The sequence below is a fragment of the Piliocolobus tephrosceles genome, chromosome 1 (genome assembly GCF_002776525.5).
Source record: "Piliocolobus tephrosceles isolate RC106 chromosome 1, ASM277652v3, whole genome shotgun sequence".
Classification (NCBI taxonomy): Eukaryota; Metazoa; Chordata; class Mammalia; order Primates; family Cercopithecidae; genus Piliocolobus; species Piliocolobus tephrosceles.
In genome coordinates this window covers 213,955,837-213,967,763 of record NC_045434.1, presented here as the reverse complement: position 1 = coordinate 213,967,763, position 11,927 = coordinate 213,955,837, and the positions used below count along the sequence as shown (strand labels likewise).

The 11,927-nt window shown below is 43.7% G+C and overlaps 1 protein-coding gene across 1 annotated transcript in view; it reads left to right on the top strand.

Moving 5' to 3' along the window:
• PARK7 (Parkinsonism associated deglycase) overlaps positions 1 to 11,927 on the top strand; it is a 23,708-nt gene that overhangs the window by 865 nt on the left and 10,916 nt on the right. The window contains exons 2-5 of the mRNA XM_023215258.1: positions 362 to 474; positions 3,123 to 3,224; positions 7,157 to 7,216; positions 8,738 to 8,807. Of these exons, the coding sequence (XP_023071026.1) occupies positions 385 to 474; positions 3,123 to 3,224; positions 7,157 to 7,216; positions 8,738 to 8,807 (322 nt within the window). The 5' untranslated portion in view covers positions 362 to 384. The remainder of the gene's footprint in view (positions 1 to 361; positions 475 to 3,122; positions 3,225 to 7,156; positions 7,217 to 8,737; positions 8,808 to 11,927) is intronic.

Here is an 11,927-nt window from a genome sequence, read left to right as displayed (position 1 = left end):
ACCCACGTACTTTAGAAAATCCCACGTACGTTGTGTGAAATGCAAGAAACCCACGTATTTTAGAAAATCTAATTTGCAACATATTATTAAAGTTGGATTTAAGAGAACATGGTAGAAGAAAATCTAAGCAATACTACACCTTTGAGCAGCCTCATTGTGTTTTCATCTCAGAGCAATTGGAACTATACAAATCAATGTTAAGATAACTAAACTGCTGCTTTTTTCGTATTCAGTGGTCTGTGAGAACCATTTCCCTAGGAAGTACTTACTCTGCTTGCAAATGTTCCTAAACTTTAAATTTTGGAGTATCTCAGGGTTGCAGTGGAAGTTTTTTGAAATCTTTTTTTTTTTTTTTTTTAAGCCTTTTAAACATATAACATAAAAATGGCTTCCAAAAGAGCTCTGGTCATCCTGGCTAAAGGAGCAGAGGAAATGGAGACGGTCATCCCTGTAGATGTCATGAGGCGAGCTGGGGTAAGTCCCACATCGATTTTTAGCCATTCCTGTTTTAAATGTTTTTGGATTTTTAAATCATTTTGAATAAAATAGTATTAAAAGTGCTTTATGAAAGATTTCAAATATACACAAAATTTCAGAAATTACATAAGAATAAATACTTGTTGATCCACTGCCCCCATTTAGTGCTTGTTGATGTCTTGCCATGTTTCCTTCAGACCCATTTCTTTTTTGTTTTGCACTCTGTCGTCCAGGCTGGAGTGCAATGGCAGGATCTCGGCTCATTTCAGCCTCTGCCTCCTGGGCTCAAACCATCTTCCCAGCTCAGCCTTCCAAGTAGCTGGAACTACAGATGCATGCCACCACACCTGGCTAATTTTTGTATGTTTTGTAGAGACAGGGTTTTGCCATGTTGTCCAGGCTGCTCTCCAACTCCTGAGCTCAAGTTGTCCACCTGCCTCAGCCCTCCCAAAGTGTTAGGACTACAGGTGTGAGCCACTGCACTGTCCTTAGACCCATTTCTTTCCTTTTTTTTTTAGACGGAGTCTCACTCTGTCGCCCAGGCTGGAGTGCAGTGGCCGGATCTCAGCTCACTGCAAGCTCCGCCTCCCGGGTTCACGCCATTCTCCTACCTCAGCCTCCTGAGTAGCTGGGACTACAGGCGCCCGCCACCTCGCCCGGCTAGTTTTTTGTATTTTTTAGTAGAGACGGGGTTTCACCGTGTTAGCCAGGATGGTCTCGATCTCCTGACCTCGTGATCCGCCCGTCTCGGCCTCCCAGAGTGCTGGGATTACAGGCTTGAGCCACTGCGCCCGGCCTTTTTTTTTTTTTTTGAGGTGGTGTCTCACTGTGTCGCCCAGCCTGGACTACAGTGGTGTGATCTCTGCTCACTGCAACCTCTACCTCCCAGGTTCAACAGATTCTCTTGCCTCAGCCTCTTGAGTAGCTGGGATTACAGGTGTCCACCACCACACCCAGCTAATTTTTGTATTTTTAGTACAGATGGGGTTTCACCATGTTGGCCATGTTGGTCTCGAACTCCAGGCTTCAAGTGACCCACCTGCTTCAGCCTTTTACAGTGCTGTGATTACAGGCGTGAGCCACCATGCCCGGCCCCTCAGACTCATTTCTTAAAGAACAAATGCTTCCAAGAAATACAGTTGAAGCCTCCTTTGTAAATTTCTCCAGTCCTATGCCCCTTCTTCCTTCCTTAAAGATAACTGCTGCCCTCGCAATCTTGTGTATCCATGCATGCATGTCTTTTTTTTTTTTTTTTTTTTTGAGACAGAGTCTCGCTCTGTCGCCCAGGCTGAAATGCAGTGGTGCGACCTCGGCTCACTGCAACCTCTGCCTCCTGGGTTCAAGCAGTTCTCTGCCTCAGCCTCCCAAGTAACTGGAATTACAGGCGCGCGGCACCATGCCTGGCTAATTTTTTGTATTTTTAGTAGACGGGGTTTCACCATCTTGGCCAGGCTGGTCTTGAACTCTTGACCTCATGATCCATCCGCGTTGGCCTCCCAGTATGCTGTGATTACAGGTGTGAGCTACCACATCTGCCCCCACGCATGTCTTTAAGGTAGCGTTTGACCGTGGTTCTCATTTTGCAAGTTTATATATTCTCTCTAACAATAGTGAACACTGAAGTAGAACTAAGTCTGTGCCAGGCATCATTCTAAGTGCTGATAAACCTTAAAACAACCCTGTGAGTTAAATATCGCCATCCTCATTTTATGGTTGAAGAAACTGAGGTACAGAGACATTAAATAATGTACCCATGTCACACAGTAAGTCCAAAACCCAGAACTCAGACCAAGGCAGCCTGGCCCCAGAGTCTGTTAACCCTATACTCCTCTGGTTCTCAGAAATGAAGATATTATGTCGATTTAGTTACTCATTTAAAATTGCTGCTTGGTGTTGCACTGAATGCCACAATCTACCCATTCCTCTAATTACAGCGTTACAATTCTGTAATAAGTATTCTTGTGTCGGTTTCCTTGTGCAAATGTGTGGAAGTTTTTTGAGGTTATATATCTAAAAGTAGAATTACTAGGCCAAAGGACAGCCTGTAGTCAGCATGACTAGGTTTTGCCAAGTTGCTCTCCAGTGTCCCGGTTTGTAGTCCCACCAGCAATGTAGGAAAATTCCCACTTTCCCAGTGCCAGCTCTTGGTATTGTTGACTTTAAAAATTTTTGAAAGATAAAGCAGTATTTCATTGTTTTGACTTGCATTTCTATTTTACAAAAATACCATGAGGTTTAAATGGCAACAGTAAACTTGCAAGGTGAGTTATTAATAGGATGATCATATAACTGGTCACCCAAACCAGAACGTTTGTGGGAGAAAGGATGTCCAGTCACACAGAGTACAGGACAGCAGCTATAAGTAGAGTCTGTCCAGGCAAACCAGGGCAGACCTAGTTATTAAATATATTTAGCCAATGTATTAGTTCAAATTTGGTATAGTTGTGGTGCAGTATTTCCTGCCATGTTACTTTCAAACACAGGGCAGCTGTGTAAATGTTACTCTAGCTGGGTGTGGTGGCTCATGTCTGTAATCACAGCTACTTGGGAGGCTGAAGCAGGAGGATCTCTATTTTTTTTTAAAGACAGTGTTACTCTGAATTTATGTTTCAGTGTTCTTAACTATGATAACATCTTTCTTGTAGATTAAGGTCACCGTTGCAGGTCTGGCTGGAAAAGACCCAGTACAGTGTAGCCGTGATGTGGTCATTTGTCCTGATGCCAGTCTTGAAGATGCAAAAAAAGAGGTTTGTAATCCATACATGGAGTTATTCCTTCATACGCTTCTTTGTTTCTTGAAATGTCTAAGACTGTTGTTAGCACAGACTCATTTTAGAAAATGACTTTGCTTGAATATCTTCCCCTGACAGATTAAGAGGGTGAGGATTTTGTCTTTCTATTCTGTATCCGTAGAATGTGGCAATTGCTTGATACTGAGTGTGCTCAGTAAGTGGGCGGCTGGGTAGATAAGTGGCCGGTTGGATGTGTGGCGAGATGGTTGGGTTGGTGCTTAGATGGATGGCTGCATTGTTCTCCCATCAGTATTCTTCTGGCTTACACAGGCATCTTTGCCTCCTATTACACATTTTTACCTGCTATAAATCAACTGCCACATTTTCCATCCTTTTTTTTCTTTTTTAGAGGGATGATCCCGCTCTGTCCCCTAGGCTGGAGTCCAGTAGTGCAGTCACAGCTCACTGCAGCCTCAACCTCCCAGGTTCAAGCAATCCTCCCACCTCAACCCCCCAAGTAGCTGGGACTACAGGCATGTGCCATGCCCGGCCATTATTCTTTTCTCTAAAGATACTTTCAGAGTTCCACTTTAGTTGTGTTCCTTTTTCAGTATCTTTAGAATTATGACTCTTACCTTTAAGGACGATGGACACTTTTGGAAGCTAGCATCTCTTTCCTCAGAAACATGCTCCCCCACAGGCGCTTTTGCAGACTCCGTCGTCGGGCAGGGTGACAGGAGTTTGGACTGTACCCTCTGACAGCAGAGTCATGGCGGGAAAGGAGGCAGAGTTGGCTCACGAATGGCTGGTTGTGCACTGCTGAGGAACCTGGAGTACGATTCCCTGTGCTGTCCTCAGATACATAGGAAGAAGTTTAATCCTTTCTAATAAGTTCAGGTTTTTCATTACTGGATTGTAGAAAATTAGACTGTTGGCATTTACATATGATTTGTTGAAACAAATTAAAAATGACAAGCAGAAATAAATATTCCAGGCCAAGTGCAGTGGCTCACCTGTAATCCCCGCACTTTAGGAGGCCAAAGTGGGAGGATCACTTGGGGCCAGGAGTTTGAGACCAGCCTGGGCAAGATAGCAAGACCCTTTCTCTGCAAATTAAAAATTTTAAAAGCCAGGCATGGTGGTGCACGCCTGTAGTTCTAGCTACTCAAGAGGCTGAGGCAAGAGGATTACTTGGGCTCAGACGATTGCTTGAGCCCAGGAATTTGAGACTGCAGCGAACTGTGATTGTGCCATTGCCCTCAGCCTGGGTGACAGAGCGAGACCCTGTCTCCAAAAGAATAATAATTTTTTTTTTCATTTCTGTTTGTGTTTGTGTCATATAGTGTCTGGCCATTTTAAAACAGTGGTTACCTTTATTTTCAATCGACAGATAATAAGTGTACATATTCATGGGATACGTGATGTTTCCATGCATAATATATAGTGATTGGATCAGAGTAATTAGCATATCCATCATCTCAAACATTTCTTTGTGTTGGGAACGTTCAGTATCCTCCTAGCTATTTGAAGCTATGATTGTTAACTACAGTCATCCTATAGGGATATAGAACACCAGAACCTATTCCTCCTATCTAGCTATAATTTTGTATCTTTTAACAAATCTCTCCCTATCCCCACTTTCTTCTGTCCTCCCCAGCCTCTAATATACTCTGTCCTACATTATACTTCTATGTGATCAATGTTTTTTTAGCTTTTACGTATGACTGAGAGCATGGAGTGTTTAATTTGCTGTTCCTGGCTTCTTTCACTTAATATAATGTCCTCTAGTTCCGTTCTTGTAGTCACAAATGACAAGATTTCATTCTTTTTCATGGCTGGATAGTATTCCATTGTGTACACATGCCATATTCACATTTTCTTTATGCATTCATCTGTTGTTGGACCTAGGTTGATTTCATGTCTTGGCTAGTGTAAGTGTTGGTGCAGTAAACAAGGGGGTGCAGGTCGGTGCCTCTTCAGTATACTGATTTCCTTTCCGTTGGCTACATGCCCAGTAGTGGGATTCTGGACCACATGGTAGTTCTGTTTACTGTAGTTTTTTGAGAAAGTGGTGTTACCTTTTGTGTGTTTTTGTTTTTCAGTGCAGATTCTAAAAGGAGTAAAATGAATTTTATACTTTACACATTTTCTTTTGAGTTTTGAGCTTTGCTTGGTTTTCAATCAACAGTAGGATGTTTATGGTCTTAAAAGTGATTCTAAGCCAGCCACAGTGGTTCACACCTGAAACCCTAGCACTTTGTGAGGCTGAGGCAGGAGGATTACTTGAGCCCAGGAGTTTTGAGACTAGCCTGGGCAATGTAGTGAGACTCTGTCTCCACAAAAATAAAAGAAATTAGCTGGCTGTGGTGGTGCATGCCTGTAGTCCTAGCTACAGGGGAGGTTGAAGTGGGAGAATTGCTTGAGTCCAGGAGTTCAAGGCTATAGTGAGCTATGATTGCACCACTGCACTCTAGCCTAGGTGACAGAATGAGGCCCTGTCTCTCAAAAAATTTTATAGGTTGCACTAAATACATAATACGTTTTTATTTTGTAATTTGTTTAATAACTAGATTTTTTTTAACCTCTTTTTAAAGTCCTAAAGTATTGTTGGCCAGGCACAGTGGTTCACGCCTGTAATCCCAGCACTTTGGGAGGCCGAGGCGGGTGGATCACGAGGTCAGGAGTTCGAGACCAGCCTGGCCAAGATGGTGAAACCCCATCTTTAGTAAAAATACAAAAATTAGCCGGGTGTGGTGGTGGGTGCCTGTAATCCCAGTTGCTTGGGAGGCTGAGGCAGGAAAATTGCTTGAATCTGGGAGATGGAGGTTGCAGTGAGCTGAGATCATTGCACTCTAGCCTGGGCGACAGAGCAAGACTCTGTCTCAAAAATAAATAAATAAATAAATAAATAAATAAATAAATAAATAAAAAAAATAAAAATAAATAAATAAAAAGTCCTGAAGTATTGTTAAAACAATTTCCATTTTGTAATTTCAGGAAGTTTGAAATTAATTAGATTTCTAGGATTTTTTTGGGGGGGAATACTCAAATTCTCCCCCGTTACATTTTTCATAAAGTTAAAAAAAAAATTTTTGTGCCTTTTACTTAAAATTTGTTTCTCTATTAATTTTTTTTTTTTTTTAGAGTGTTACTCTGTTGCCCAGGCTAGAGTGCAGTGGCGCAGCCTCAGCTCACTGCAGCCTCTGCCTCCTAGGTTCAAGCGATTCTTCTGCCTCAGCTCCCCAAGTAGATGGAACTACAAGTGTGCACCACCACGCCCGGCTAATTTTTGTATTTTTAGTAGAGATGGGGGTTTCGCCATTTTGGCTAGGCTGGTCTTGAACTCTTAAACTCAGGTAATCTGCCTGCCTCGGCCTCCCAAAGTGCTGGGATTACAGACGTGAGTCATCGTGCCTGGCCTGTTTTTCTATTAATTTTTTAAGTTGCTCATATACATTCTTATTGAACAATAATTGAAACAATATAGACACATGTAAAGTCAAAATGTTAAGTGTCCTATTCTCATTCTACCTCTGCCCCCCCCCATACTACTCCTGTTAGCAACTAGAGCACCTTCCTTGGTCCGTGACTACCTGTATACATAATATGTCAGGTGGGGGTGCTTGTGATAATTGTACTCATACACTCATACATCTACACATAAATACATATATCGTTGTCTTCTACAGGAAGGAGATTATATTACCCCTGCTACTCTGCAGCGTGGACATCCTTGCATGTCACTATATACAGGTTTTTTGCATTTTTTGCTAGTTAAAACAACATTCCATCATATGGATACACCTTAATTTATTAGCTGTTCTATTGGCAGATATTTAGGCTATCTCCTGTACTTCCCACATTTAAAATAGGAACGTGTTACTGGACTGTCACTTTAATGCACAGTTGAAATGTTTTTGTTTTCTTTATGTTTTAAACTGTTACAGGGACCGTATGATGTGGTGGTTCTACCAGGAGGTAATCTGGGTGCACAGAATTTATCTGAGGTAAAAATTCTACTCAATTATACCTCAATAAAGCTGGGGGGAAAAAAACTAAAGAATTTCAGCATCTGCTTGTGTTCTGTTGATTTTGTTATTATTCAGATGTTTCAGGGAGGAGGCTGTGAAAAAAAATAGAAACAACTAAAATTAACAAAATGGTGGTGTAGCATTAACTCAAAAATTTCTTTCTTTCTTTCTTTTTTTTTTCTTTTCTTTTTGAGACGAGAATCTTGCTCTGTCATCCAGACTGGAGTGCAGTGGCGCAATCTCGGCTCACCGCAACCTCCGCCTCCTGGGTTCAGGCAATTCTCCTGTCTCAACCTCCGAGTAGCTGGGATTACAGGCACACACCACCATGCCCCACTAATTTTTGTATTTTTATTAGAGATGGAGTTTTACCATGTAGGCCAGTCTGGTCTCAAACTCCTGACCTTGTGATCCACTCACCTTGGCCTCCCAAAGTGCTGGAATTACAGACATGAGCCAGCACACCCAGTCTCAAAAAAACGTTTTTAATATTTTCTCTGGAGGTCAGGCACAGTGACTCATGCCTGTAATCCCAGTGCTTTGGGAGGCTGAAGCAGGAGGATTGCTGGAGGCCAAGAGTTTGAGACCAGCCTAAGTAAGACATCGAGACCCCATCTCTACAAAAATTTTTGTTTTAATTAGCTGGGCACGGTGGTGCACACTTGTAGTCCCAGCTACTCGGGAGGCTATGGTGGGAGGATGGCTTGAACCCAGAAGTTTGAGGCTGCGGTGAGCTGTGAATGCACTACTGCATTCTAGCCTGGGCAGCAAAGCAAGAACCTGTCTTATCCAAAAAAAAAAAAAAATTGCCATGTAAGTAAGCTGAATTGGTGGAACCGTTATGAACAGATTTCAGTGAATACAGTTCAAAGTAAGATGATTTAGTTTTTTTCCACCAGCAGAAGAATGATCAGATTTTGTGTTTTGGGAAGGGCAAATTGTCTACTCATAGTCTGAACTGGGGGAGGCTGTGGGGCTAGGGCTGCCAGCAGGAATGACAAATGCCATCAGCAGAGACCACTGTTCCTCATTTTAAGTTGTATGTGAGGAGTCAGAGGCCAGGGTGAGGGGCACACCAGCAGGCAGAGGGGGCTGCCAGAAGCACTCAAGAAGTGGGTTGAGTCAGACATGAGGGATCGTTTCCTGCTAGATTCTCTTTCTCTCTCTGCCTCTGAAAACACCCAAAACACCACATTCCCTCCCTCCTGTTTCTTTCTCCATGGAGTACAAAATAGCAAGGGTCAAATTCCTTCTTTCTTCTGATCTTTAAATGTGGAGGAATGCATTTCTCTTATGAGAAATGCCTTGCTTGGGTTTAATAATATAATATAGACACATTTTGATCATTTTTATACCAATGATTTAGAAATATTATTGGAAAATAGGTCAGAGAGCTTGTGGTTTAAGCTAAAATCAAATTCTTCCAAAGTTTCCTAGTGAGTGATTGGTTAGTGGCTTAATGATAACTTGATGTATTTTTGGTTTTCTTTTCACTAGTCTGCTGCCGTGAAGGAGATACTGAAGGAGCAGGAAAACCGGAAGGGCCTGATAGCCGCCATCTGTGCAGGTGACATGCAGGGGCAGCCTGTGTTGCAGCGTCATTGGTGGGTGGGGTAGCCTTTCATTTGGTGGTTTGATTTCAAATAGCTCTTCCCCTTCATAAAGCATGCAGGGCATCTGTGTTGGTGTATTTAGTTTGGGTGGCATGAAGTTGGTGTCATTTCAGAAATGAGGACAATTGTTCCGTTTTCTGCCTCTCCATGCCTTTGGTCTACGTGCTGTGAAACTTAGTGTTTTCCGTGTTTGGTTGACCTCGGAGGAAAATAAGGCCCTCTGGAATTCAGTAAACAGCTTGTTACAGCAAGTCTCTGTGCCAGAAAGTCTTTGTGCCAGCACACAGTCAGCAAGAATCCGTCAAACATCAACACAGCAGCTCTGCCCTGTGCTTGCCCTGCAGATTCAGAAGCGCCATGGTGCTTTCCGCTGGCTTCCGGGCGTTTCTGATTCTCTCACTGCTGAGTGATCTTGAGCACCGCATTGTCTGCCACACAATTTAGAATAAGGACGTTTGGTGCTTCACAGGTGTCCCTCATCTTTATATCCTAGTAATAATTTATTTTCTCATAGCCATTTTAAATCCATTCTTGTTGCTTTCATATCAGATGATGTTCTGCCTTCTTGGTTTTTTCCCATGCTATAATTTTTGCCAGCACCTTCCTTGTTGTGTAGGTCTTCATTAAATATTTGTCAGGGCTGGGCGCGGTGGCTCATGCCTGTAATCCCAGCACTTTAGGAGGCCGAAGTGGGTGGATCACCTGAGGTCAGGAGTTCGAGACCAGCCTGGCTAACATGGTGAAACCCCATCTCTACCAAAAATACAAAAATTAGCCAGGCGTGGTGGCAGGCGCCTGTAATCCCAGCTACTTGGGAGGCTGAGGCAGGAGAATCGCTTGAACCCAGGAGGCGGAGATTGCAGTGAGCCGAGCGCCGTTGCACTCCAGCCTGGGGTACACGAGCGAGACTTCGTCTCAAAATAAATAAATAAAATAAAAAAATAAATATTTGTCATAAGAATGAATGAATAAATGAATGAATGGATGGTTTAGTAAACATCAACATCAAAACATGTTGCTATGTTGTTTAATACAGTAGGCTTTTTAAAAGAAGTTTTGGGCCAGAGGTCCTAGGGACTTGATACATTCAATCAGTGGTTCTCAATGTTCTTTTGGTGCACTTGCAAGGTCAAAGCAGATACTACTGAGGGGCCAGGTGTGGTGGCTCATGCCTGTAATCCCAGCACTTTGGGAGGCCAAGGCAGAAGGATCTCTTGAAAGCCAGGAGTTTGAGACTAACCTTGGCAACATAGCCAGACCCCATCTCAACAAACAAACAAACAAACAATTAGTCAAGCACAGTGCTGCATACCTGTAGTCCCAGCTACTCAGGAGGCTGAGATGGGAGGATTGCTTGAGGGTAAGAGTTAGAGGCTGCAGTGAGCTATGATTGCACTCCAGCCTGGGCAACAGATTGAGACCATGTCTTTCAAACAAAATGTTTGCTTTTTTTCTTCTCAGTCTTTCAGGAGTGACAGAGTGGGATGATACCATCATTTGAGCATCTATTACTGTGTTTTAAAAATTGTCCAGTTTTATTAGGTTGGTATAAAAGTAATTGTGGTTTTTGCCATTAAAAGTAATAATTGGCCGGGCATGGTGGCGCATGCCTGTAATCTCAGCACTTTGAGAAGCTGAGGTGAGCGGATCATTTGAGGTCAGGAGTTCAAAACCAGTCTGGCAAACATGGTGAAATCCCGTTTCTATTAAAAATACAAAAGTTAGTTGGGCATGGTGGTGCACACCTGTAATCCCAGCTACTCTGAAGGCTGAGGTAGGAGGATCACTTGAGGTCATGAGTTCAAAACCAGCCTGGCTGGCCAACATGGTGAAACTCCGTCTCTACTAAAAATACAAAAGTTAGCTGGGTGGTTAGCTGGGCATGGTGGTGCATGTCTGTAATCCCAGCTCCTCAGGAGGCTGGGGCAGAAGAATCTATTGAAGCCAGGCGGCGGAGGTTGCAGTGAGCCAAGATGGCGCCACTGCACTCCAGCCTGGGTGACAGAGCAAGATTATCTAAAAAAAAAAAGTAATAATTTTTAATATGGCAGATGTTCATAGATATAACCCACATAAAAGCTAAAGGGATTCTGAGACCTAAATGTTTGAGAACCCTGGCATTAGGGGCTGGGAAGAACCACAGAGGTCGACCACCCTGGCAGGTCTTGTACGTAGGCTTGCTACAAGATTCATCACTAGCCTTTTGACCTGCCCTGAGGCTCAGGTAATTATGTCTGCCAAAGGGCACTGCAGTCACTGCAGCCCAAGCAGGTGTACGCCTCTTTGGAGAGAAAGTCACAGATCCTTGAGTTTGGTTTTCTTTGGCTCTGCTGCTGTGAAGCAAGCCTCAGTCCTAGATGCTTTGACCAAAGGAAGAAAGTAAGAGTTTGGGCTGAGTTTGTTTCCTTATGATTCTGCTGAAAGTAAAAACTGCAAATCAGTTTGTCCTGTGCCACAAAAGTAGCAAAATGATCAGCCACAGCCAGGCGCGGTGGCTCACGCCTGTAATCCCAGCACTTTGGAAGACTGAGGCGGGTGGATCACCTGAGGTCAGGAGTTCAAGACAAGCCTGACCAACATGTCGAAACCCTGTCTCTACTGAAAATACAAAATTAGCTGGGCATGGTGGCGCATGCCTGTAATCCCAGCTACTTGGGAGGCTGAGGCAGGAGAATTGCTTGAACCTGGGAAGTGGAGGTTGCAGTAAGCCAAGATTGCGCCATTGCACTCCAGCCTGGGCAACAAGAGCGAAACTCCGTCTCAATAAATAAATAAATAAGTCCAGGCGCGGTGGCTCAAGCCTGTAATCCCAGCACTTTGGGAGGCCGAGGCGGGCAGATCACGAGGTCAGGAGATCCAGACCAGCCTGTCTAACACGGTGAAACCCCGTCTCTACTAAAAATACAAAAAATTAGCTGGGCGTGGTGGCGGGCACCTGTAGTCCCAGCTACTCGGAGGCTGAGGCTGGAGAATGGCATGAACCCAGGAGGCGGAGCTTGCAGTGAGCTGAGGTTGTGCCACTGCACTCCAGCCTGGGCGGCATAGCGAGACTCCGTCTCAAAAAAAAAAAAAAA